At 40.7% G+C, this 27,123-nt stretch overlaps 2 protein-coding genes and 1 pseudogene across 3 annotated transcripts; all 3 read right to left on the bottom strand.

The window, feature by feature from the left end:
• Positions 1-8,210: 8,210 nt before the first annotated feature.
• LOC104451715 lies at positions 8,211-11,544 on the bottom strand (annotated as a pseudogene).
• Positions 11,545-12,468: 924 nt separating this feature from the next.
• On the bottom strand, positions 12,469-14,071 carry LOC104450840 (probable peroxidase 61). The gene is made up of 4 exons (XM_039305391.1): positions 13,813-14,071; positions 13,463-13,648; positions 13,188-13,347; positions 12,469-12,924 (listed from the first exon to the last, which is right to left on the bottom strand). The coding sequence occupies exons 1-4, from the start codon at positions 14,059-14,061 to the stop codon at positions 12,512-12,514; spliced, it is 1,008 nt and encodes a 335-aa protein (XP_039161325.1). The 5' UTR covers positions 14,062-14,071; the 3' UTR covers positions 12,469-12,511.
• Positions 14,072-21,320: 7,249 nt separating this feature from the next.
• On the bottom strand, positions 21,321-24,510 carry LOC104448448. 2 transcript variants are annotated; one of them, XM_039306476.1, is made up of 13 exons: positions 24,392-24,510; positions 24,148-24,293; positions 24,010-24,058; positions 23,757-23,903; positions 23,333-23,469; positions 23,168-23,237; positions 22,946-23,036; positions 22,464-22,533; positions 22,270-22,365; positions 22,065-22,164; positions 21,875-21,961; positions 21,694-21,788; positions 21,321-21,573 (listed from the first exon to the last, which is right to left on the bottom strand). In XM_039306476.1, exons 1-13 carry the CDS (start codon positions 24,441-24,443, stop codon positions 21,439-21,441), a joined length of 1,275 nt encoding a protein of 424 aa, XP_039162410.1. In that variant the 5' UTR covers positions 24,444-24,510; the 3' UTR covers positions 21,321-21,438. The 2 variants fall into 2 exon arrangements, with proteins under 2 accessions (XP_039162410.1, XP_039162418.1); XM_039306484.1 differs by having other exon boundaries at positions 21,395-21,573; positions 21,694-21,785.
• Positions 24,511-27,123: the final 2,613 nt, after the last annotated feature.

The following is a 27,123-nucleotide window of genomic DNA, read 5'->3' as shown; positions in this document are numbered from 1 at the left end:
CTGGGAAAGGCTTGAGAGATGGTTTGAGAGTTTTGGAAGATGATAATGGTTTTAGGGATGTCTTATATCATTATCTTCATGGCGAAGAGGCGAAAGTGTTTGTTGAAAACAATAGTGATAGTGATGACGAAGATGATGACAGAGATAACACCCAAGTAGGAGAAGGAGGAGATGGTATTCAAGCTAGTACTGAGGTTAGGGATGAAGTAGGTCATGATGGACAGGATGGGGAGGAGAGAGGCGCAGATGCTGTTCACGCAGCGGTGTGACATGGTGATGTCACCATCACTGAATTAGATTGGGAAGTAGCTGAATCCAGTGACGGTGATGATGACGATGACAATGACGATGACGATGACGATGAAGGGTTGGCTACTGAAGCTAAAAATTTGTTAATCTTAAGTGACGCTGACGATGAGGAGCTTACAGTCAAGGAAAAAACAAATGGACTTTTTGTCGATAGATTTGCAACTTGCATGTAGCTGTTCATCCAAATAGAGATGAAGGCCCCAGATGTTGGTGTTCTTTGGCAAAGGTCCTGGAAGCAGATTATGAAGAAAGCATCGACACCGCAACTTCCCGGGACGAAGTTGAAGAAGATCAACGAGCCGTGCGTAGAAGGAAAAGTAAGTTTCCTTCCTATGATCCATCATTGCGTCTCCTACTTTGTCGGAGGGTATGAAATTCCGTGATGCAATACAATTTAGGGAAGCTATACTGAAGAACTCCATCGCTGCACAAAGAAATGTTGATTTCATTAGAAATACCAAGAAATTTATAAGAGCTAGGTGTTCGCAGCAAAACTGTCCATGGAAGATTTATGGTGTGTTTGTTAAGAAGAGTGGGTCTTTTCAAATTAGAGCCTACCAAGAGGAACACACTTGTTCCATTAATTTTCAAAACAAAAGGGTAACAAGTGCATAGTTGTCCAAGCACTTCTTCGATCTGATCAAGGTGATGCCCAACTTGAAACTTGCTCACTTTAGGATGCTGGTGAAGGAGCGTGTAGGCATCAATGTATCTAGAAATCAGTGCAAAAGAGCAAAGCAAAATGTGATAAAGATACTTATTGGTCGGTATGCTAAGGAATATGGGTGTGGGAGTATGCTTGGGAGTGTAGGCTGCAAAACCCTACAAATAGAGTGTATGTAGAGGTGATTGAGAGACCGCTTCTCGATCATGGAACCAAGTTTGATAAGTTCTATGTGTGCTTTGATGCATGCGAGACGAGGATTTTTAGCTGGTTGTAGATGGATTATAGGATTGGACGGCTATTTCTTGAAGGGCTTGTGCAAGGGAGAATTGTTGGCAGCGATTGGAAGAGATGCGAATAACCAAATGTTCTCACTAGCTTGGGCTATTGTAAAGATTGAGAACAAGGACAATTGGTCCTGGTTCTTGAAAAATCTAATGGTTGACTTGGAGATAACAAAAGGGGAAGGGTGGGCATTCATGAGCGACCAACAAAAGGTAATGCTTGCTTTTTGAAAAATTTAGTCAATAGTTTGCTTTGCTTTGTAATATGAACATGTAATTTGCTATAGTATTTCTTTCTTTGAATTATTGCAGGAATTGGTTCCGGCAAGAGCTTGAGTTGTTGCCCCATGCTGAACATCAAATGTGTGCGCGGCACATATACGGAAATTGGGCAAAGAACTATAAATGGGATAAGCTGCAATTGCAATTTTAGCAATTAGCAAAGAGTGCAAACATGGTTGACTTTAGAATAGCCAAAGAAAGACTGCTTCAGTTGACAAAGGAAGGTTATGCTACCCTATTTCAACTATAACCGAAGCATTGGTGCAGGGCATTCTTCAGTGAGGAGTTCAAGTGCGATAACGTCGACAACAACATTTGTGAAGTATTTAATTCGAAGATAATAGATGCCAGATGCAAACTAGTCATCTCAATGCTTGAAGATATATGAGGAGATGACTTGAAGATATATGAGTTGCGGTTATGACTCGGCTGCAGAAACAAAGAGATGAGGCTGCAAAGTGGACAAGACAATATGGTCCTAGGATTGTGAAGAAATTGGATGAGAACTTGGTTGAAAGTACGCATTGTCATCCCATTTGGAATGGAGATGACGGATATGAGATAATGAAGGGTGCAGATAAGTATGTTGTCAATCTAGGAAGTAGGAAGTGTTCATGTAGAGCATGGCAAGTAAGTGGAATTCCATGTGCACATGCCATATATCGCTGGTTGATGCCGAGGACCGCCTGGTGGTGTCGTACCCTTGAGTAGAAGGAATTGCCGAAGCTGTAGCTCGAGCCTAAGTCAGGGTTGAGGTACGCTAGATTCGTTGAGTTCGGAGGGCATTGCTCCCTCAATTGGGACAAGAAGGTTGGGTCCATGCTTGGGTCTGGCTCGCCAGTTTTGTTGAAATCGTACAACTTGTCCGGGATGAAGCTGCAGCCTGGATTGGTTTGCCCAGTGAATGCCCCCCGGGAAAAATTTAAATTGTTTTGGCAAGTTAGGATTTTGGCTATGATTTTGAGATTGACATAATACGTGAGCATTGCCATTTTGTGCACTAGGAGGAGATCATTGTGAGGATTGGGGCTCAGATTATATCCTCGACAATTCTATATATGATAAAATTCATTGTTTCGTGACAATTAGGCAGCGACTTACAAAACCTAAAAGCAAAAAAAGACGTCGCGATCCACTAAACTAAACAATTTGCTTGGATTTGTTAAGATCTAAGGTGATATAATGAGGTCACGGTCAAATGTGAGGGTCAGATGATACCGTGTAGAGTAGTGAGGATAAGCACATTCAAACCCTTTGATTTGAAGTAACCGGGCACCGCTTTCCATGGGATGGCCTACAATGGAAGTAGATCCGTTAAATGGGTGGGTTGGGTCATAAATGGTCTGGCCAATTCAACCCATTTAATCCATTTATGACCGATTTATCGTAGTGCAAAATTTTTTACCCATACCCGACCCAACTCATATTCCATATCCCGACCCATTTAACTAAACTTAAGAAAATTTTTTTCTTATCATTTTTAAATGGTATTACTAAAATTATCCAATTTTTATATTTTTTACAAATTTATTTTTTAGAAAATCAAATTTTTAATTATTTTTTTATTTTTTTAAAAATATAAATTTTAATTTTCCTTTTGTTTTTTTTTTTTTGTTTTTTTTTTTCTTCTTCTATGGCTGATCGTCAACCAAATGGACGCGCTGCCGACCAGCCATAGGCAAGCCTTGAGCTCGATAAGCCTCGCTTGACATCGACGAGCTCAAGGGCTCGCCAATTTGGCGAGGTTGGAGCTCACCCATCGCTGGATTTGGCAAAGCTCGAGCTCACCCATCAGCTCGGACCTCACCGAGGCTTGAGCCACACCGAGGCTAGTGAGAAAAAGAAAATTAAAAAAAGAAAAAGAAAATTAAAATATAAAAATAATTATAATTTTGATCTTTCTTTAAAAATATTTAAAATAAAGTAAAAGAGGAAAGATGGAGATTTTGAGGTTTTGGTTGAAAATGGGTTTAAGTCCAACCCATTTAAGACCAATTTAAAACCCATTTATCTTAAGTCTTCAATTTTTAAATCCATTTAACTAGTTTCTTCAAAAAATAAGTGATGCATATATGACCCATTTATGATTTAAATGGGTATATATGGGCTTAAGACCCATTCTAAGGGCGCATTTGGTAATATTTATGTTCTCCCGGAATTGATTCTTTTTATTCATTTTGGAAACAATTTCTAAGTATTTTAAGTTGTTTATAAAAAATTTCAATTCCATAAAGAATTGCGTTTGTACCTTGCTCAAAATTTCTAGTCAAAATCATTTTCTTTTAATTTTTAAATAATTTTATTACTTTTTTTTTTTTTTTCCTTTCTTTCTCCTATTCTTATTCTTCAAGTAGCCAATCATCGACCTTGGGATGACTAGCGACTGGCTAGATGAGAGTCGGTGACCTCACCGAAGCTCACCGGCCCTCGTCGGCCGAGCCTCGCCGCAAGTGGGCGAGGCTCGACCGAGCCATGGCTAGGCGAGGCTTGACCTTGCCCAGATCTGGCGAGGCCAAGCTCGCCCAGCCGCCCGTGGGGCTCAACTTTGCCGGGCCACCATGAGGTTGGCCTCACTTGGAGAAGGAGGACATGGTGAGGGGAGGTGAGAGTAGATAGAGAAGCAAGCCATCGTCATCGTGCTGCGGTTATGCTCTACTTCTACTTTGTGCGAATGGCAGGGGAAGCCCATAGGTTCTTTCTTCCATGATTGAGCACCACCCTCGGAACCCTAATGGGCGTTAGCTTCCTCGCCATTGCCTTATGAAACCCATCTCAGCACTATGAAGCCCACCACCCAAGTGAGGTTGACCTCGCGGTGGCCCGGCGGACCAATTGCCGGCGATCGGCGATGGTGGGCGGCGAACGGCAGTGGCAGCGGTGGTAGTAGATGAAGAAGAAGAAAATGGAAGAAGAACAAAGAAAAAGAAAATAAAAAGAGAAAATATGGACTTAATTATAAAATTGTTCCTAGAACAAGAATCAATTTTTTTTTAAAAAAAATTCTTGATTATGTTCCAAATTTACATTCGGGAAAAAAAAAGAAATTTATTGGGAACAAAAATTTTATCAAATGCGATTTTGTTCCAAAACTACTCTCGGTAATAGAAGAATAGAAAATTTTACTATTAGGCCTGTTACCAAACAGGACCTAAATGGGAGGTCCACCGACTTGGCGGAGGATGAATTCCCGTCCCTCCTCCCCGTTGGAACGGGGTACGACGTCCCTCCCACCTGTTACAGCTTCATTATCACATTTGTAATTCTAATTTTTCTCCATATCGAACGCTCCAGAACTCAAGCTGACAGCATGTCAATTATTAGTGGAGCAGCCTAAACGATCTTTTTTCAAGCCCAAAAGGGAAAAACTACGAACCATGTTGCATACCAAGACAACAGCATCTTTAGCAGTGAGGTTGATTATGTCGTGCAAGAGACGTCCCCGGGACAATACTGTTCCAGGACTTCCTTGACCTTGTCAATCATCTCCATAAGCGAGGTTGATTAAGCCCTAGAAGCGCTGCATTCTGAATAGGCCCGTCCAATATAATTGACGCATTGCATCCCAGTTTTATACGCAAAAGAGTGGTACGTTAGAAAGCCCAGTTCGAGAGGTTTAAACCGTTGGGTGAAATGATATCACGTGCATAGAAAGGTGATGGAAACTTGATATTGAAGCGATACGGATTTCAAGATCGTCCAAGGAGGGAAAGAAAAAAAAAACAGACGATACATAAGGTGATGAAGCAGTCGGAGTAAAGTAGTCAGATGAGCTTGAGAGCAAGGGTCCTGTCCTGCTTCAGTAGAACTCGACCTGGTCCCTCACATACTTCTCAGCGTCAGGGCGTGAGTTCTGGTAGTAAAGTCACTGCAGCTTCTGCGGCGGATCCATTGTCGCTGCCGCGTTGGCATCGTGCTGCATCTAGCATGAGCTCACCACCGCGAGCGCCGATAGCAACAACTGCCACAACCTTGATGGTGTCATCTTTCGTCCTATCCTGTGCCAAACACACGCCACCGCGATGCACGGGAAGCTGATCGGGCTCTCTATTTATATAGGGTTTTGGCGGCATCTGAGTTTGATTTGAACGACAGGGCCAGCTTGGATAAATGCGAGTTTCAGAGCGACTTTGACGTCTCCAACAATATTTGCCGGTTGGATCTAGGCAGTTTCAGAAGGTGCCGGTCTAGTTCTCAATTCCATAAAATCGGAATCGGTAATTTTCGATTTAGTTCCCGGTCCCATGATAGGGATTAGACCAATTGGATTGCCCAAACTAGACGGATTTATATTTTTATATTTTTTATTTTTAAAGAACAGCCCTGTAAAGTTTAAACCTAAACCTTAATCTCCTCTTGATCATTCCAAATGTTGAAGCAAATTTTTTTTTATTTTGTTTTTTCATATTGCTGCACTAATTGATCCATTTTGTCTCTTGCTTATTTCTTTATTTTATTTTCTTTCTTTTCCTATAAAGATTCTTTGATTTTACCTCCTCGCTCACTCTCAACTTTCTAAAATTTGTGAGTCCGTCATTTATAAAAAAGAATCCACGAATTCTCCTCCTTTTTTTCAAGCGTGCCCCTGTAATCACAACCCCATCATCTCTCAGCAAATCTTGGACAAAATCCCATTTTGAATTATGATGTCGATTGGCAATTCAATTAATCCAAAACTTTCTGGCCAAGACATGTAAATCCATTGATTCCATTGGACTTCCCGAGAATTGGACCTCACTAGTCAGTGGTCCGATCCGAGACCATGTGATCTAGTTCATAGTTCTAGAAGTTGGGAATTGGTCTTCCTAGTCTAGTTCTTGATTCCTAAGTTGAACTAGATCAGACCGAAAACAATCACACCATAGTATAACCCAAAAAGAAGGGAAAAGAAAGATTTTAGAAGGAAAGGAAAATTCTTTTTTTATTTATTCAATATATCTTAAATGATTGTAATTTGAAGTTTAATTTTATAGTCAAATCAAAGAGCTGTCAAGAACCATCATAAAACAATTGGTAATTATTAAAAAGATTACCATTATAAAGCCGTTATGAAATAATTGAGAGTTTATGAAGAAGTAAATCAAATCTAATGAGGCCCATTGATGTGTTCCTTAATTTAACGTACCATTACCCACATGCCCCACTCCCTCATTGACACAGTATACTTTATTGAGCCTCGCACCTGGTTCTAACCTACTGTTGTTTCCACGTTCAAGGGATACCGAGGTCTACACGAGACCTTGGACGAAGCAAATTAGAGACTTACATATGTCCAAAGGTAAGTGAACATATGGAGAAGATTTCTTGTGGGGATCAATAACTAGAGTGATCTTGGTAAAAGAAGATGCCGTGGCTACAATATCTATAAAGATTTTCATTCAATATCTCATTATAAGAAAAATTTTCTTTATACGTCTTAGATTCAGGAACTCAAGTCACGTGCTTGAAACCCTGGACTCTTGCCGTCGCCGAGTCACTTGTCATTTACATGGTCAATTGCCCTAGTCTCCCGCCCTTTGTTATTACTCTCTCTCCCCGCCAGCTTCAGCAAATTCACCCTGTTGCCTCTCAGTCGTCTCGCCGCCGTGACCACCTCAATACCGTCATTACTACGTCCACCACGACCACCCCTCCCTCCCTCGGGAAATTGTCCGATCGACTGACTCTCTCTCTCTCTCTCTCAGAGGAAATTGGCACGATCGACCATGACAGCAAGGTCTAGACCATCGAAGGTGGTGCCTGGGGGCTCGATGGGACAGGGTCGAGTTTCATCGACCCAAAGGGCTCTAAGCAGCCGGGTAGACTACTTACATGTGCTAGATAAGGTCCATACCAAATCCATCAGTCAATTAATGGTGCATGTGATTTTGAGCCTATAGATTCCAAGAATGATGGACCTACCTAATATCAAGTCAATAATGGGAGCAAACCCTCATCACCCAAGACTATAGTTTAACTTTTTGCCATTTTCACTACAAAACTATATTTTAACTTTTCGATGTTCAATAGAGTAAGATTCATTTTACCTCACTGTAAGAAAAGCAATGAGGATTACTAAGACGACCTTATACGTTAAGTACCCAAACGGAAAAAAAAAAAAAAAAAAAAAAAAGCCTAACTAACAACGAGACTTTTTGCCCTTTTTTTAAATTCTTTTCTTATTCACTTCATTTTGGCCGGTGAGGGCTCTAGCCGCAGCCCTTGCAAGTCCTCGTTGGCCACAATGACCCTCATTTAGGGCCTCCGCGGCCTCTCTGACTGCGGCTTGCCTGGCCTCGCCTAGGGCCATCACGGCCTGCCAACTAGTCTAGACAGCCCTCACCCAGATCGCGCCATTATCTAGGGAAGGGCCGCAACCCTTGCTGGCCAAAATGAAGGAAAAAATAAACAAAATTATTTAAAATATTCACATCAGTGATGATGATATCACATACAATAGTTAGTGTCTAGATTAGTGATTTCAAGCCCAAATTGACTGGATAGATTGATACCAATGCATGATTGTATGCAAAGCCCTTCACGAAATTATTTTCATTTGCCAAATTGATATATATATATTCATAAGGCAAAACAGTGGGGCTACTAACAATAATAATTAGAGCACTTCAATATTTTTCATCCCCTCTTTTCATTTCATTAATAACGATTGCAAGAGCATTCGATCTTGGTTGGGATTACTTCCCGTTCACGACTCGGCAATTCTTGCGAATCTCCCCCTGCTTCCCCGGCAAGACCTTGATGTTCACCATCCGGCTCATCGATAGGGCGAACATCTTCCGGAAGTCCTCAAAACTGGCATTGTACTCCTCAGCGATCTGGGAGCTGTCGTTGTTGGCAGCGATCTGCTGGTCGATGCTGAGGACGGCACGGTGGTTCAGGACCCTGGAGTAGAATGACTTGCTGAAGCTGTAGTTGGAGCCTGAATCAGGGTCAAGGTACACTTGGTTCTTAGAGTTCGGTGGGCATTGCTCCCTCATCAGGGCCAAGAAGGATGAGTCCATGCTTGGGTCTGGCTTGCCAATTTTGTTGAAATTGTACAGCCGGTCCGCGATGAAGCTGTAGTTGGTCTTTTCCATTGAATGCCCTCCTGGCAAAGTTTACATTGTTTTGGCAAGTTAGGAATTGGTTCTGATTTTGAGATATGACATAGTACATAAACATGTTGTTTCGTGCACTTGGAGGTATCATTAGGAGGATCGGTTCGGATTATATTCTCGACTATCCTATATATAATAAAATTCTATGTATCCTGACAATTAGATGGAGATTTCGAAAAATTAAAATCGAAAAGGATTGCTTGAGATCTAAGGTAATTTTATGGGGTCACAAGTCAAATAAATACTGGCAAATAAATACTGAGGTTCGATCGTACCAAGTATAGTAGTAAGGTCCAGCACATCCAAGCCTCTTGATTCGAAGTAAGCGAGCGCCAATCCCCAAGGAATGGCCCCCAACGGGAGGTCCACCGATGCTGCGGAGGACGACATCCTGTCCCTCCTCCCTGCTAGAACGGTGTACGTTAGCCCTCCCGCCTATTTAAACATTATTATCACATCAGCAATGCTAATTTTCCACATCCAACGCTACAAGCTCAAGCTAACAGCATGTCAATAACCAGTGCAGCGAAAACGTCTTTTCAAGCCAAAAGAGAGAACTGCAAACCAGGTACATACCAAGTGAGCAGCATCTCTAGCGGCAAAGTTGAGTATGTCAGCACAAGAGACGACTCCTGGACAATGTTGTTCCAGGACTTGCTTGATCTTGTCCATCACTGCCATAAGAAACCCTAGAAGCTCTGCATTTTACGGTGCTGTTTTCTCTGAATATGGCCTGTCCGATAGAATCTACGCATCGCGCCTGTGTTTTGTATACATAACCAAACATATCTGAGTCCAAGGCTTTGTTTTATATATATCCACACAAGAGTGTTACGTAAGAAGCCCGGTTCAAGAGGTTAAACCGTTCCTATCGTACCCCTGTTTTGTATACATAACCAAACATATCTGAGTCCAAGGCTTTGTTTTATATATATGCACACAAGTGTTATGTAAGAAAGCCCGGTTCAAGAGGTTAAACCATTAGGTGAACGGATATCACGTGCTTAGAAGGGCGATGGAAACTTGATATTGAGTGATGCAGACTGATAGATCGCTCTAGAGAGGATAAGAATGGACAGAAATGTACCGTGATGAAGTAGTCGGCATAGAGCATTCGGATGAGCTTGGGCGCGAGGCTTCTGTCCAGCTTCCAGTAGAACTCGACCTGGGTCGGCTAACGGTAGTAATGTACGGCTCTCGGCGTCGCAAGCGACAACTACAACCACCACCTTGATGAGTTTTCCCCTTACACCACGACGGTTGGCACCAGTAATGCCATGCTGGGAAGCTAATCAGCTTCTGTGGCGTCTCGATCCCCACCACCGCCATTGGAAGATTAGATTAGAATATGATTTGATTTTTAGGCACGCCGCACGGCATTATGTAGGGAAATTTATCTTTGAATCGTAGTTTTCTTGCTCACCAACGCAAGCGTGTTCATATATTCTTCATCTACACAATCAGCGACAACAACAACCACCGTAAACCTTTTGACGCTTCTATGGTAGATCAATTTCTTTCTATTGGGTTTCATCAATTTTCCCTTACACCATGGAAGGGGAAAACTGAAGATGAAGCAATGGTATCAAAACCACTTCGTTGGCACCTGGGACTCATAATCGGTCTTGGCTTTTTAGGTATGGAATACGTGTTTTCTTGACGAATTAAGGGGTAAGCTTCAATCTTGTTGCCATCAGCCAAGAATCAAATAAACCCTAATTTGGCATTTATCGGTTATTCAACATGCATTGGAAACTCTAAAAGCGCACTAAATTTATACGGGTATGCAATGGAGGTCAACAACCAAGCTTTGCACTTTCTTGGGATCAAATATCATTTCACGGTCCGCAAAAAGGCAAGCGACAATGTCAAGATCATCAACGGAGGCAGCCATAGCAGCACTTTTAAGTGCCATAACTTCTCTCGTGGCCAAAAAAAAATTAAATAAATTAAATTTATTTAAAATGTTTAAAAATAATATTTTTAAAATTAAATTTAGTTAAAATATTTTAAATTATTTATATAGGGTAAGGCCTCCCCACTTTTTTAATTTAATAATTTTTAATTATTAATTTTTTTAATATTTCAACTACATTTAATTTTAAATTTATTATTTTTAAATATTTTAACTAAATTTAATTTTAAAATTATTAATTTTAAATATTTTAACTAAATTTAATTTTAAAATTAATTTAATGAATTTTAAAATTTTTTTTTTTGGCAACATCCACGTTTCACTTGACCGACATGGCCAGCCTCGGTGAATTTGACGTCTCGAAGAATCCATTTTGGCAATATAAGAAGTATAAAGGTTCCATGAATGATGGACGTACCTAATGTCAATTAATAGTGCATGTGATTGTGAGCCTATAGGTCCCATGAATGATGGACCTACCTAATATCAAGTCATTTATAGAAGCAAACCCCCATCCCCCAAAGACTATAATAAGGGTCGAGCACCACGAAGCCTTTTGCCATTTTCACTGCAAAACTATATTTGAACTTTTCAATGTTCAATAGAGGAAGAGTCATTTTACCTCATTGTAAGAAAAGTAACGAGGACTACTAATACGATCTCATACGTTAAGTACCCAAACGGGGAAAAAAAAAAACTAACAGCGAGGCTTTTTGCCATTTTTTATTATAATTTTTATTTTATTTTATTTTATTCTTTTTTTTTTTCTTCATTTTGGCGGGAAAGAGCTCTACTCCTCGCTCAACTGCTACCCTCGCAACTCCTTGTTGCAATGAACCTTGCCTAGGGCCTTAACGGACTCGCTGACTGTGGCTTGTGGCTTGCCCAAGGTCTTTGCGGCCCCGCGAGCCAAGGCATGAAGGCCCTCACCAGATTTTGGGCGAGGGCTGCCTTGCCCACAGCTAGAGGAACCATGATGGCCTTGCCTAGGGCCATTGCAGCCCATCGATTAGTTAAGGCGGCGCTCACCCAGATCGCTTGATTATCTGGGCGAGAGCCAAAATGAAGAAAATAAAGAAAGAATTAAAAAAAATTAAAAATTTTCATATAAGCGCCAATCATGTCATGTAAGATGAACAAGTCAATGCCCATGATGACTCCAAATGAAGTGTGCAAAGACATGAATTGTCTGCAAAGCTCTTCACGAAATTGTTTCATTTGCCAAATTGAAATATATGGCTTCTGTGATTGTTCATAAGGCGAAACAGCAGGGCTACAATCTATAATAATAAGAGCATTTTCTATAATCTTCACGCCACATTTTTATTTGATTAATACCAACCAAACTATCATGTGTTTGGTTCAACTTTTCTAATGGGCTTTCGACCTTCAAAGCACTCTAAGAAAATGCTGAGATGTTTGACAAGTCTTTTGAAGTGGCTCGGCCAAATACTTGAGAAAGCTAAAAGCCCAAGACAAGTAGGGACTAGCCTTGGGCAACATGCTATTTCTAGACACTTTTCTTCCCATCTTACCCTCACTATTTTTAGGGATTGTGGCCGCTCATCGGCATCGGTCAAGCGTGACATCAGCGATGGCACCTAGGCTTGTCAACGACTACAAGCAAGGGCTGCCAAGGTTGCCGAGGGTTGCACAACCGTGGTGAGGAACACCTAAGGTCAGACAACCTTGCCATGGATCTCCTGAGGTTGCATGACCCCAAGCAGCCCTCATCGGATAGTGAAAGGTTTAATATTTTAAATAAAAATAGAAAAATTGCAGCCAAAGCCCTTTGCAAATTATTTTTACCAAACACCACTTACACCCAGAGTTACTTTGGTTTTTAGCATTTAACACGCCTTCAAATACAAGAAAATCCATTTGAGAACTTTTACTTTTATCCTAGAACAAATTATGCTTCCATTTGCTTAACGATTGCAAGAGCATACGATCTATGTCGGGATTACTTCCTGTTCACGACTCGGCAATTCTTGCGAATCTCCCCCTGATTCCCCGTCAAGACCTTGATGTTCCCCATCCGGCTCATTGACAGCGCGAACCTCTTCCGGAAGTCCTCGAAACTGCCATCATACTGCTGAGCGATCTGGGAGCTGTCGTTATTGGCGGCGATCTGCTGGTCGATGCCGAGGACGGCCCGGTGGTTCAGGACCCTGGAGTAGAAGGACTTGCTGAAGCTGTAGCTGGAGCCTGAGTCAGGGTCAAGGTACACTTGATTCTTTGAGTTCGGTGGGCATTGCACCCTCATCTGGGCCAGGAAGGATGAGTCCATGCTTGGGTCCGGCTTGCCAGTTTTGTTGAAATTGTATAGCCGGTCCGCGATGACGCTGCAGTTGGTCTTGCCCAATGAATGCCCCCCTGGCAAAATTTAAATTGTTTTGGCAAGTTAGGAATTGGTTTTTCGTATCATGACAATTAGACAACGATTTTGAAAACTTAAAATCGAAAAAGAACATCATGATTTTCGTTTTTGAAAACTTAAAATCGAAAAAGAATATCATGATTTTTTTTTCCTCGCAACCGCACTAGACTAAACAAAGTTGCCCGGATTGCTTAAGATCTAAGGTAATTTAATGAGGTCCAGGTCAAATAAATACTTTTCATACGAGGTTCGATTGTACCAAGCAGAGTAGTAAGGTCCAGCACATCCAAGCCTCTTGATTCGAAGTAAGCAAGCGCCGATCCCCAAAGGGCGGCCCCCAATGGGAGGTCCACCGATGCCGCAGAGGACGACATCCCGTCCCTCCTCCCTGCCAGAACGGGGTACGATGGCCCTCCCGCCTATGACAACATTATCATTGTATCAGTATTTCTTATTTTCCACATTTAACGCTATAAACTCAAGCGAAAACAACTTTTTCAAGCCAAAAGAGAAAAGTGCAAACCAGGCACATACCAAGTGAGCAGCATCTCTAGCGGCAAAGTTGAGAATGTCAGCACAAGAGACGACTCCTGGACAGCGTTCTTCCAGGATTTGCTTGATCTTGTCTATCACCACCATCGGAAACCCTAGAAACCCTGCGCTTTGCGGTGCTGTTTTCTCTGAATATGGCCCGTCCAATAGAATTGACGCATCGCACCCCTGTTTTATACACAAAAGATCGGTACGTCAGAAAGCCCGTTTCGAGAGCTTAAAACATTGGGTGAGAGGATATTGTGTGCTTAGAGAGGCGATGGAAACTCGATATTGAAGCGATGCAGACTGAAAGATCGTTCAAGAGAGGATAAGAACAGACAGATCCGTACCGTGACGAAGCAGTCGGCGTAGAGCATTCGGATGAGCTTGGGAGCGAGGCTCTTGTCCAGCTTCCAGTAGAACTCGACCTGGGTCCTCACGTACCTCTCGGCGTCGCGGCATGAGTTCCGGTAGTAATGCCACTGCAGCTTCTGCGGTGGCTCAATCCCCACCGCCGCCTCGACACGCCGCATGGCACACGAGCTCACCAACACAACGAGCGCCAACAGCAACAACAACCACCACCTTGATGCTCTCATTTTCTTTCGTTTTTCCCTTACACCACCAAGCAAAACACTACGTTGGCACCAGGCTTGGTATGTGCTCTTGACTTGCTGTCTTATCATATGCATGGGAAGCTAATCAGGCTCTCAATTTATAAAGGGTTTTGGGGACATCCACATTTAGGGTGAAGTTGACGGCTCGAAGAAAATTTTTTGGCAAGATAAAAGATGTTACTTCAATTCTGGTGAAGTGAAAATGTGTTAGAAAGCTGGAGACATAAAGCTGTTCACATGCACCAAGGTGGCGCCATAAATGATAATTCGAACCCTAATTCTTGTACGCAAGGTTTTTACGCAAACGTCGTTTGCAAGGTATTTATACGTGCCTTTACATGTGATTTCTACCTTGGTACGTGGGGCTTTTTTTTCAATCTAGCAATTTATTTATTTTTATTTTTATTTTTGGCGATCCAACAATTCTTAGGTACTTGTGATGATTAATATATTAGATGCAAGAGAATAATCCACTGAGAGATCTTAGAGGAAGTCGCCGAATGATTCATAAATCCTTCTCGAGTTGGTAATAAATTTTGACGTACTAAAAACAAAAGTTTAAAACTGGAATATATGCACTGGAAATGAAAATTGAATAAAAATATTGCCACTTAAAAAACTCTTTTTTTTGTCATTTATTATTTATATGTTTTTGGATTGAAGACAACCTTGGAAATACTCTAGACCTAGGCAAGTCCTTAAAAGGCTCAAGAGAGAAGAAATAGGCGGGCAGTCCACTTTAGGATGGGAGACCCCACAATGTCATATCCCGTACTCCAACCTGCCAGGGAAGACAAATAAGTGGTAAGGGTTTGGGGGGCTATCAATGGTGAAGGTAGACACCACATCAACACTTTCATATTGGCTACCGCCAAATATGGGAGTATAGTAGCTCTTCGTGCATGGATGAGCTAGGGTGGCTTTAAAACCACTACTAGGTAGGCTGAGATTTGCTCAACTCTTTCAATCAACTGCCTAAAACACCATTTCTTACACCATATGCGAAGAGCTACTATACTCTCCTACCAATGGTAGCCAACACCGAAGTACTGACGTGGTTGTGTCTACTTTCACTACCGACGGGTTCTCCAATTCCTACCACTTATATTTCTTCCTTGGCAAGTAGGAACATGGGAGGTGACATTACAAGATCTCCCACTAGGGCGGATCTCTAGCCTCTTTCTTTTCCCTTAAACCTTTTAAGGACCTGTTTGTCCGGTTAGGTACTCGTGGTGATTAATATATTAAATGCTAGAGAATAATCCACCTAGAGATCTTAGATGAAATTGTCTAAGTGATTAGTAAATCCTTCTCTAGTTGGTAATAATCTTTGATGTACTAAAAAAAGTTTAAATATGTGCAATGGAAGTCATAAAACTTGTCATTATAGTGTAATTGAGCTCTATAACTTACAAGAAATGTAACCAAGTTTAAAACTTGTCAAATTGATTCAATCAAGTCCTTCTGTTAACTCTATCCAACCTAGTGAAAAAAGTTAACATTATTTTTTAAAATATTTTTCTCTCCTATGTGACTAAAGCATAAAACAGAAAGTCAAAATGAAGCCTTTATGGTCCATATTTGATTTTTTTTAAGACAAATTTTATTTAAGTTAAATTAAAAAAATGAGCTAAACTTAAAAAAAGAAAAAAAAAAAAAAAGAGATTTGGCCTTATCATTATGGTTGTGCAAAAGAAGTGGGAACTGCCTAAACCGCTTGAAATTAAACCGAACCGATCGGTTCTAGATGGTTCTCAGACCGCCGTCCAAACCGGACCGGTATATATATGTATATATAATTTTTTTGAAATCAAATTGTCAACCCTAATTTTCTACTGTCTTTCCTAGTTTCCTACCATCTCTCTCTCGCCTCATCTCGTGCGACCTCGCCCTTCGCTCTCGCTCTTGCTTTCGTCACTCGGTGGCTTCCGCAGTCTATTCTCGTCGCTCCCTCTCTCACTCTTGTAGCTTGATCTGGCAGTTGCAACTGTAAGTCCTCTTAAAATCGTCTGTTCCGTCGAGCATTGGTTCGCTTTTAACTCTGAATCAAAGGAACACAAAAGACTCCACCTTTTATGAATTGGGTGTTCAAGAAATACGATTCTGCCTTTCCTAATTTCTTTGCTGTGTATGTTGTGTGGTTGGTTTGATTCTTCTTGTTTTATTTCCAATTATAGCCCATGGTGCTCAGACACTCGGATTTTCTGATGAATTGGGTTTTACAGATGATAGCTTAGTGGGTGTGTGTCCATGAATTTTCTGAAAGTTCGAGTATATTAAGCAGCAGATTCAGGAGTTTCATTTACGTGTTTGTATGCATTAGGCCTCTTGGGTTCAAGAAGTCATTTATTTGTAGAGTCCGATTAATGTTGAACTGTGCATTGCGAATGCGGAAAAGTTTGAGTTGGGTAAGTCATGGAAATATCCTTCTTTCCTATCTCTAATTAGTGAATTGTTTAAGTAATATATATATATATATATATATATATATATATATATATATATATATATATATATTGTTAAATATGGATCATGTTAATGCGGAGATTAACCGTGCATAGACTATACAAGTTGAAGTGGAAGGAATATATGTGGTGAGATTTTTCATTAATTGTTTGAGTTCAATTTCTACTAAATTTATTTAAGCTAATGTTAAGTGACAATATATACTAATTGTTCTTTTGTTTTCAGGGAGTCAAAACTTGGAGTCTTGGAGTGGTCTTTTCTTTTATGGATAAATGCTGAAGGTTTAAGTTGGAGATGGCTTGGAGCGGTCTTTTCTGTGTAAACTTGGTTCTAGATTCAAAAGTTTGAGGAAGCTTGGAGCGGTCTTCGCTTGCTTGCTCGGGAACTTGTGGCAAACTCATTTTCACGTGTGATATGTAATGTAGACTACGAATGCACTTGAAATGAGCTCAATTATGTTTCTTTCAGCTTATTTAGGTTTGTTTAAGGAGATTTGTCTTCATACATCGGAAGGCTCAGGAGCCTTCTGTTTGGTTTTGCGGGCAGATTTCCAACTTTATGTCTTAGTCATGTTATGATGCTCAATGCTGATGTTTAGCCTTTTAAACAGAGTAAAATCATCCAACAAACGATGAGTGCACGGTCTTCTGTTTGGCCTTTATATTGTGTGTATTGTAATTATTACCTTCTATTTCATTTCCCAAATTTTTACGTTAGCATTTGTGGTTTATACAGAGTGTATATTACCTTCCGCTGGGTCTTGCATAATGCGGACTTCAAACTTTAAATTATGCGACATATATGAGGTACTACCAAACTAGATCAAGTCCATGAATCCACCCATGAATCGAACCATAATAGCGGTCCAATTCTCGAGGGGATCCATGAACCAACGGGTGGTTCTCAATTCCCATTTTGTAGAACCGGTCCTTAGCGGGCAAATCTCAATTTTAGGGTGAGAATCGCCCACCTTGAAACCGATCACCCTTACTTGCTGCTGCCACGCCATTATCAACCGGAAGGACCAATGATGGTGGGGAATAGTCAGTGGGAGTCGCCAAGCCCAAGCCAAGGCTCGACGACCCTTGCCAACGACAGGCAATGGTTGTGGCCCATGCCCAAATTAGGTAAGGGTCGTCAGCCCTTGCCTAGTTCCGACCGAGGGCTGCCTCCCTCACTAGTGGCAACTTTCAACCAAAATCAAGTGAGGCCCTTGCCAACCACTCCTCCACCATTGCCGGCCCTCCTTAGCAGTGGTGGGGTGACGACGATGAGAGCTTTGTAGCCCTATAGCCTACTTTGCAACTTTAAAAAAGAAAAAAATGCTTTTTTTTCATTTTATTTTTTTTGGTTTAAATTGTTTTTATTTAATTTAAATAAAATTTGTCTAAAAAAATTGGATTTGAACCACAGCAATGTATTGACCAAAAAAAAAAAACCATAGCAATGTCGTTTTGTCTATGTCATCGCCACATATGAAAGAGAAATATTTAGAAAAGTTACATCAGCATTGTTTGTTAGCTAAGTTGGACAATTAACAAAATGACTCAAATTAAACAAGTTTATTAAATTTTAGAACTTGATTGTATTTTTTGCAAGTTTTAGGACTCAATTACATTTTCGTGACATATTTGAGAACTTTAAAAGAGATTACATGCATATAAAGAACACATAAAGCCCACCTCTAGTATGTATTAAGCAACATCATGTGGAATTTGATCAACAAAGGCAAGCACATGCAAAATAAATTAGTATAGAACCTGACTCTCCTACCATATTAGAAATTTCAATTAAAAAATTTGAGCTATCCTGTGGGAGGACACCGCATACACATAAAAACTACATGAGCATGTAGATAAATGGGATATTTTAACAGATTTTATTCACTAAATTTAAAACGGTATCTCAAAAATATCTTATACGTCACCCCACGCCTTTCGATATATCTACCAATTTTATTTTATTTTTTCCTTTTGTGGTGCTAAATAGATGTATATACTATTCTTAGTTGTGGTTGATCCAAGAAAAGTGAAGATTTGAAGAGAATTCATTATGGGGATGCGTGGATCGAACTCCCTTTCGAGTGACTTCTTTATTTAGGTCCACAAAAGTTCCCATCGCATAGCTTGCTTGCGAGATACTTCTCTTTTTGCAATCCAATAATAGTAGATTCTTTAAGCATATGGATCATGCAACAAGTAGCGTGATCCCGGTAAAAGAAGATGCCATGTTAGACAATATCTATGACGATTCTCACTCAATCAATGATCATAAGAATAATTTTCTTTATCACCTCGGGAAAAGAAGATGCCATGGATACAGTATCTGTTCTCCCTCTCCCCACCAGCTTCAGCAGACCTACCCCGTTGCCTCTCAGCCGTCTCGCCACCGTTACCACCTCGATACCGACATTGCTATGTCCACCACGAGCGCCTCTCTCTCTCTCTCTCTCTCACGGGAAATTCTCACGATCGACGATGACGATAAGATCTAAACCATTGATGGTGGTTCTTGAGAGCTCGATCGGATAGGGTCGAGTTTCGTCGACCCAAAGAGCTCTAAATTGCCAGGTGGTTTACTCATGTAAGTAATAGTAAATCACATGTGCCAAATAGGGTCCATCACTCATCCATCAGAGTCAATTAATAGCGCATGTGATTGGAGACTATAGGTTCCGTGAATGATGGACCTACCCAATATCAAAGTCATGAGGAAATTACCAACTCCTAAACCTACCTCACTTATACCAATTTAGTCATGATTAATTTGACAAATTTAATCTTAAATTTTGAGGATTTATTAATTTAGTTCTTTCGACCAATTTCTATCAGAAATTGCTAATATAGATCTCAGCTGTCTTACGTAATACATCTAGCATTGACGTGGAAATTTATTTATTAAACAACTTTTCTGAATTGTTTTATAATTTTTTTTATATTTTTCTCTTCTTTTTCTTTCTTTTCTTTCCTTTTTTTTTTCCTCTAAGCCGAGTGAAGACCCTCACCCAGATCAGGCAAAGGTCTTGGCCTTCACCCAGATTTGGTAAGGCCTACGAAGACCTCGCCGGTCGCAGGCTAGCAACCCTCGCCCATTGCCAACGAAAGTAACCAACCCTCCCCCGGGATCGACAAGGCTTGGTTGGCGACCCTCACCGGACTTTGTAAAAAGGAAAAATAAAAAATAAAAATATTATAAAAATTCATAATATTTTAAAAAAAATTAAAATTATAACAAAACTAAATTGACACAAATGTAACATATTTACGACTTCTTCTTCTTTTTTTGATAATTTTCACAGTCAAGTTAGTAGAAGCAAACCCACGTCCCCTAGACTATAGGGTCAAGCACCCTAGGCATTTGCCGTCTTCACTACAAATTGAGTCTGACTCTTTCAATGCTCAATAGAGCAAGATTCTTTTTACCTCATTGTAAGAAAAGCAATGAGGCCTACTAGTACGACCTCACACTTAATGTATCAAACGGGAAAAAATAAAATAAAAAATAAAAACGTAACTATGTAATTCAAGGTCGGTTCTTCAATTTCACCGGGGAAGTTGACTTGACTCCACATCTAAGTAACCCTTTTTTTCTTTGGTTATTTGGACAGACATTTAGAGAATTTTCAAATGACAAATTGGAGCAACATGAAGTAACCCCGCTCATAACTTCCTGTCAAACCAGGGCAGTTCATCCCAACGCAATGTAATCCAAGCAGTGTAGAGAATGCTTGTGCAGACTCAACGCAAAAACGGTGGGATCTAACATGGTAAATGAAGTTCAACGAAAAAAAAAATGGTACTTGACCCATCACGAAAGTTAATGGGATCAAATGGGTTGCAATCGATAGCTACGGGACCGGTTTGAGAAATAATTTACAAAACCTTAAGTTCAAGAGGGGTGTGAGGTTTGCTTTGCTGGTAATACGACTCCTGAACATTGACAACTCATAGTGCCCGTTGACCGGCAATCTAGTGAAATGTTAATGTTGAGCAAGTACTTCCTCGACAACATAAGCCAAACGCCAAATGCTAAACGCATGGAATAGGGTTCAACTTTCCCTTGAATCACATAAGTCTCTGTCCATGTTTGACTTGCGAAAAGGATGTTGAGAATGAAACATATAAATGCTCAAGTCATTTCACATGCATGTGTCAGGGACCGAACTCTCCCGTACCCTTGTGAGTTGAAGAGTGGAGTTTTGTGACATCGAGGTGAAAAATGAGTGATGCAGAAGGGAAAATACAATTGATTCGTGGAAGATGCGTGAGAATATTTGTGTTAGAAATCCTAAAGTGGAACAAATGCCATCTTTGAGGATCTCCAAAGGCGGGATTTGCATCCCTTGCATAAACTAATCGGGAGATGATGCCGCTTTTCGGATGAGACCACGACAAAGCCGAAACCAGTTGCTATACCAAAGTCATCTGTATATCTTGTTTGAGGAACTGATCACCCAAGTTAAACTGAGCATGGTACGACCGAGTGTGAGGATGCAATTTGTCATACTACTATCAAGAACAATTTAGAAAGGGAAGGCCAACCTGGCCTTCTCAGCTCACTAGGCGCCACAAGGCTATTCCGCAATCAAAGAACGGTTGGCCCGAAACACATGCACATTGCATTTGAAAGTGAATGAGAGTAGCAAAAAATGTTGCCCACGATATGTACGACACGATCTATTCACTTGTAACAATTTGTTCTGTATTATACCTGGAGAATATATGAACATTTTCTTGTATCGTTTGTTTGGCATGATGAGAAGGAAACATAATCCATGAGAAAGTTAACTTCCACCCAGGCAAATTTTTAGATTGGAAATTCAAGATCGAAATTCATCTAAATGGAATCAGAAGCTATTAAAATTTGAGACACAAGTTACTCATATAATGCTGTCTAAGAAGGGATATCATAGCATTTGACAGTTCCAACTAAAGCAAGCGCTTCTGCTAGTGCCTTCAAGAGATAATCTGGAGATTCTTCTATAGAAGTCAGTCCTGGCTGCATAGCACTGAGAATCCTCCCAACGACCTGATCATGCGCGAATAGCTTGTTTACCCTATCTTCTACTCAAATTTACTTATCACCACCAAGTGCGAGAAAGTACCCTTTCTATGGATAAGCTGAAAAGAATATGATCGATCTACTAACCTTGCGAGCATACCCTCCGTAAGCTATGCCTCCAATAGGAGCATCCAACGGCCTGATCGATCCGACTGTTGATTGCCCATCCTTGAAGTTCTCTTCTGATACACAAGGGGATTAGCCAGAAACCAGGAGAGAGAGAAAGAGAGAGAGGAAAAACAGAAAAAGAGGAGAGAAGAGGCAACACCAGAAACAGATTTAGTTTGGAAAAGTCCATGTTTTTTTAGTCCAGCAACTGTATGAGCATTGGTGCCACCCGCCAATTGAAGAAAACCTACATTACAAGAGTAAAGCAATAATAGGCATTCTACTAATAAAACAAATATGTCTACTCTTGGCCAAGGGAAGAAAAGAGAAAGTACATAAAATTTACAAACCTCTAGGTCTGTCGCTTGCAGCAGCTAGACGAACAGCAAAAGCAATAGATTCCTTTGTGGCACCACGTCCGATATCCCCACTCATAGGACGGCCGTCCAACTGCAATAAATCACATTAAAGCAACTGTCTTAGGCCTTTATATATCACACACAGTAGGTCCTGTAAAACCCATAATAGGAGGATTCAGAGCAAGGTCGCACGCACCTGCCACAAATTAGAGCAACGTAGGCGAGGTTCCATGATTGAATACATGGTCTTCATTGTAGAGATGGTAGAATCCCCAACATCGGGAAAGCTAACCTGGAGTTCTTGAAGCGCATAAGTTATCTATCCACTCAGCATATACTTAAGTAACTAACATTTTATTCTGCCCAAGCATGTAAAGGTTCTTTACTCACCGCCACTAATCTCAGATGGTGGATTGAGTCTCCCAAACCCTCCCAAAGTGACCTAAAGTGCAAAATCTGCCTGCAAAAAAGGGGATCAAAGGCTCAAAAAAGGACATATACTTGGATCAACCACATTATTTATCTTCAAAATGTATTAAGACCAATGTCAGATGGGCAAGATGTTGTTGGTCTCCTTTCTTTCCCATTTCATAGGATGAATGTTACAATGTTAAATATATCATTTTCACCTCAAGCAACAAGAATTCAAGTGTATGACCAAGGTATAAGTTGCTACAAAAAAGTCACAATAATCCTTTGATAACATGGATGTTACAAGGTTAAACATATCATTTTCACTTTAAACATCAAGTATACACGGGTATACAAGGCAAAAGTTGCTGTAAAAAAGTCCCAATCATTCATAGCAGGTTATTCAAGACAGTCCTATATATTAAAAAAAATAGATTTCACATTCATCACCAAACTATTACCTTCCGCTTGTATGTATCTCTAAAGCATCGATATCTTCTCTTCTTAAAAGCTCAGAAGTAGCAGCAGCATCTCTTACATATGTATGCACTCCTAAGTCAAATTGAGGGTGATTAGCATTAAAACATGACAAAATGATGACAGCAGGGAAAATATGCATTTGGAAACCATGCGTAAAGAAGCAAGGTGGTTAAAATGGCACTTTGAGAAGGAGAGAAACGCACTTATTTTATCATATGGGCAAACTGGAATGCATCGCCCGCAACCATAACATCGCTCAGTCAAAACCCCACCCTGCGTATTCCCATGTCAAATTTTCCACATCCAAATACCAAATTAAAAGATCGACTAGCTTGAGTCCTCGGTGAACCATGATAGAGAACAAAGACCTGATCTTTACCCTCATCACTGGTATTCCAAAGACGACCTGCTGAGGATTTTTCTTTCTCTAGTGATATTGCATTAGCAGGACATACAATCTCACAAGGCCTTGAGCAATCTTGGGGACAATCAGCCGGATCAAACTCTGTGAAAAATATTCTCATGGTCATGAAAAAATCACAATACTAATTTCTAACTGATCCTTGCAAAACCAGCTTAATGCACAAGTAACCAAACATAGCTATTTGTATTTAAGAACTACAAGTCACCTACAGAGTAAGCCACAGCTAGCTTAAACAACCATAATTACACCAGATCATGTCCTAAGATCCTCACTTTGGATACTAGATAGTTCTAAATTAGTGCATAGGCTCAAATTCCCTTGTAGCCAATCCAAAGAGGAGGTTGCACTTCGCTCAAAAGGGCATTTACCAGCTTTGCGAAAGTGAAGATCTTCGTCATCATTAACACTTATCATCACCCAAGGCCTCCCAACCTCCACAATTTCTCTCGCCGCCTCAATCCCCTGGTTCACTGCATTCACCACTGATTCATCGGCAGCACAGTCAATGCAGTCCACTGCACATGATTTCCAGACACCCCATTCAAAAACATTTCACCGTCGCAAAGTGACAAGAGAAAACAATTTCAAAACACAAACGAAGGGGCCTTGAAGATAACTAACCTCCAGCCAAAGTGTAAACCAGAGAAAGATTCCTTATGTCAACTACATCCTAGAAACAGACGAGAACCGACATGCTCAGTAAGCCAAACAAAAGAAAGCACAAAAACCAAGAATTTCGAGGTTCGAAATCTCAATCACCTCGAAACTAGCACCGCAAATAAGCTTGACCCAGTTTCCATTCCTGAGAGAATCGACGGGAGAAGACCTGATCGAGTGGATCCCGAGCGATTTCACCATGTTCCTGACGTCCTGAAGGCATTTCTGGCTACTGGGTCTGAAATTCACTGTCGTCATAGCACACGAAACATGTCGTCAGATGCACCATCAAGAAAAGTGGGCGTGTTGGAACGAAGATAGCGGTGAAGGAAGAAATGAAAAAGACCTTGGGGTTGCAGAGGAATTGAAGCAGTACATGAGAAGCAGCTCCAAGCCATGTCCAAAACGAACACCGCCAGAAGGAAGCTCCAGATTTTTTCTTCTTTTTTTTTCCTGCTGAGATGGATGAAGGTCGTAGCGGAAGCACAATTTGGCTGTCTGAGAGAACCATGTTGGGCTACATAGCAGGCCTGTTTTCGGAACAAGATAGAACGCCCCAAAAGCCCAATTTTGCCTACCCAGGCCCTTGAGCGGAGCTACTTTCAAGTTTCAAGGAATTTCACAAATGGCAATGCATTATCTAGCGTTGAGCGTGAAGACTTTAGCTGTGTCCAAGAAGTAGAGGGAGGTGAGGAAAATGGAGAGATGGATGTGGAACTTTTAGCATTGTCCAAGATTTTTGATTTAGCTCGATGCTACCATCATTTGAGACTTAGTAGTACATTGATTTGCTGTCATCTAATATCACTTTATATTGTGCATTTAATGCCTGAGTTTATACCGATACGCTACTGATTGTTTGTCCGATAGAGAGAGAGTTAATTAGGTATCGAAAGCTTTGGGTTGCATTAAGAGGTTGTCAAATTGCAATAGAAATGAAGTGGATTCACTGCTAGCACCTTGCCCGACGCCCACCAAGTCAACCCTTGCTGGGCCTTTGGCCAGCCTCAGCAACAACACCAGTGGCTTGTTGCAGCCATCTCTAAAGCTTGGCAACCGGTGAAAGACAAAGAAGGATAGAGAAAGAAAATTTAAAAATTTAAAAAATATTTTTTTTACATAAAATAAAATCATGAGATTAAAATCATTTTTCAAATAAGATACAATTATTAAAAAAAAAAAAGAATTCAATCATGCATCACCAAACAAAGAAAAATCAAGTATTTTTCTGAAAAATATTTTCTCAAAAAATATTTTCTTCTTTCATGAAATTTTCCCCCAAACAAACACATCATTGCTTTAATTCACTATTATCAAGGTTTGTCTAACTGAAAAAGCTTCACGTTGATGGAGAAGAAAAGAAAATAGGACAGAGAAGTCAATTAACACAAGATTGTTTGAGTAATGAAAAGGAAGTTAAGCATATTTCTATACCAAATATATCTCCTTTCTTTTTTCATATCTGGGGTGTGTGAACCTTTTGTAGGGTAATGTCTTTTTATAGGTGTGAGCATAAGCTTCCTTCTGATTCTTTTGGGTGTTTTCTGGTTATATCGGAGGCTTAGACAAAGAAAAATTAGCAGACAAAGAGAGAAGTTCTTCCTAGAAAATGGGGGCCGCCTCATGTTGCAGAGACTTATTTCTGAGCACGAAGGCTCCGTTGGATCGGCGAGAATCTTCGACGATGAAGAGCTCAAGAAGGCCACGGACCACTACCATGAAAGCCGAGTCCTAGGCCAAGGAGGCCAAGGAACAGTATATCGAGGGATCTTACCAAACAACATGGCTGTCGCCATCGAGAAGGCCAAGATTTTGGATCGAAGTTGTGACATCCAGAAATTTCAGTATTGTTTTCTATTAAATTAATCGGGCATTTCATTGACGCGTCTATAGGGTTGTTCTCGAGTTGATCGCTCTCGAAATAACTAGACTCAATTTGGGTAAGCCATTAAAGAATATTAAAATGATAGACTCGAGAATTCGACCAAAGAACCGGCTTCTCGAGTGTTCATCTTTAGAGTCATTACTACACGTTAAAAATCGAATTGAGATCGAGATAGGTCGGTTCGGCGAGATGTGTGACGATCGTGGGTGACTCCACTAAATTGGAAAATTTCGTCGACCCAAGCACTAATTTGATTTTTCTATCGTTTTGGTACCTCTGTGTTTTGTAATCGAGCCCTCAAGATTTTCACGACAATTGAGAGTCGCCAATGTGTTGAGTGGGTTCATTGTGGATCGAAGAAAATCGACCACGAGTCAATTGCCCCGAAAAGTTCGAAAACTACCCTAGCTAGGTCACGCTAAAAGACGGAGTGAAATTAACCGTCAATTTGAGTCGGATTTGAAATCGAAAGTTCGGTGATGTCACAAGCTATTTTAGGAACGTCAACTCAGTCTCAGAAGATTTTTCGGAGATTTAGGAATTTTTACGGAAAGCCGTTTCGGACGTCGTGGAAAGTTGGCGGAAATTCAGATTAGCTAAATTGATGGAAAATCGCTTTCGGGTTGAATTTTTGTGTGTCGATTTATAGAAAATCACTTGGGATTTTTACATTGAGACGGGACCAATTTAAATGAAGCAGAAAATTTAGTTTATTTGAGTGAAATTCGAAATTGGAAAAAGCGGAAATGGGGCTTAAATGGATAATTTAGATAAATATTAGTGCAAGAAAGTATTGGGAACATTAGATATTTATGTGGGCTCTAAGGGGACCAAGCCTTAATTGAAGGTGGATATTTTTGTTGACTTTAATTCTCTATCCCCTCAATCTTCGGCCGCACGCTTCATCGGCTTCTCCTTTGCGCGAGCACCACCCCCTTCTTCGGACGTTTACGGCCGCACAAACACCACAGCTGAAGAAGACAAGAAACTCACGCCATCTGCTCTCTTTGTTCGTGCGCTAACCCTCACCGAACGAAGAAAAATCACTCAACAGCCCCGCAAGCCCACTCGAACACCAACCCTCAGCTCCACGCATCTTCAGCTCTACCGTTTGCTGCCAAGTTTGGTCAACCATGGGCACCTCCACCGGTTTGTTGACCCAACAAACGCCCGAAGAAGCCCACCTGAAGTGA

The sequence above is a fragment of the Eucalyptus grandis genome, chromosome 1 (genome assembly GCF_016545825.1).
Source record: "Eucalyptus grandis isolate ANBG69807.140 chromosome 1, ASM1654582v1, whole genome shotgun sequence".
In the NCBI taxonomy this organism is placed as follows: Eukaryota; Viridiplantae; Streptophyta; class Magnoliopsida; order Myrtales; family Myrtaceae; genus Eucalyptus; species Eucalyptus grandis.
The sequence above is the reverse complement of the archived record's forward strand: the minus strand, read 5'-3'. Positions and strand labels throughout refer to the sequence as shown.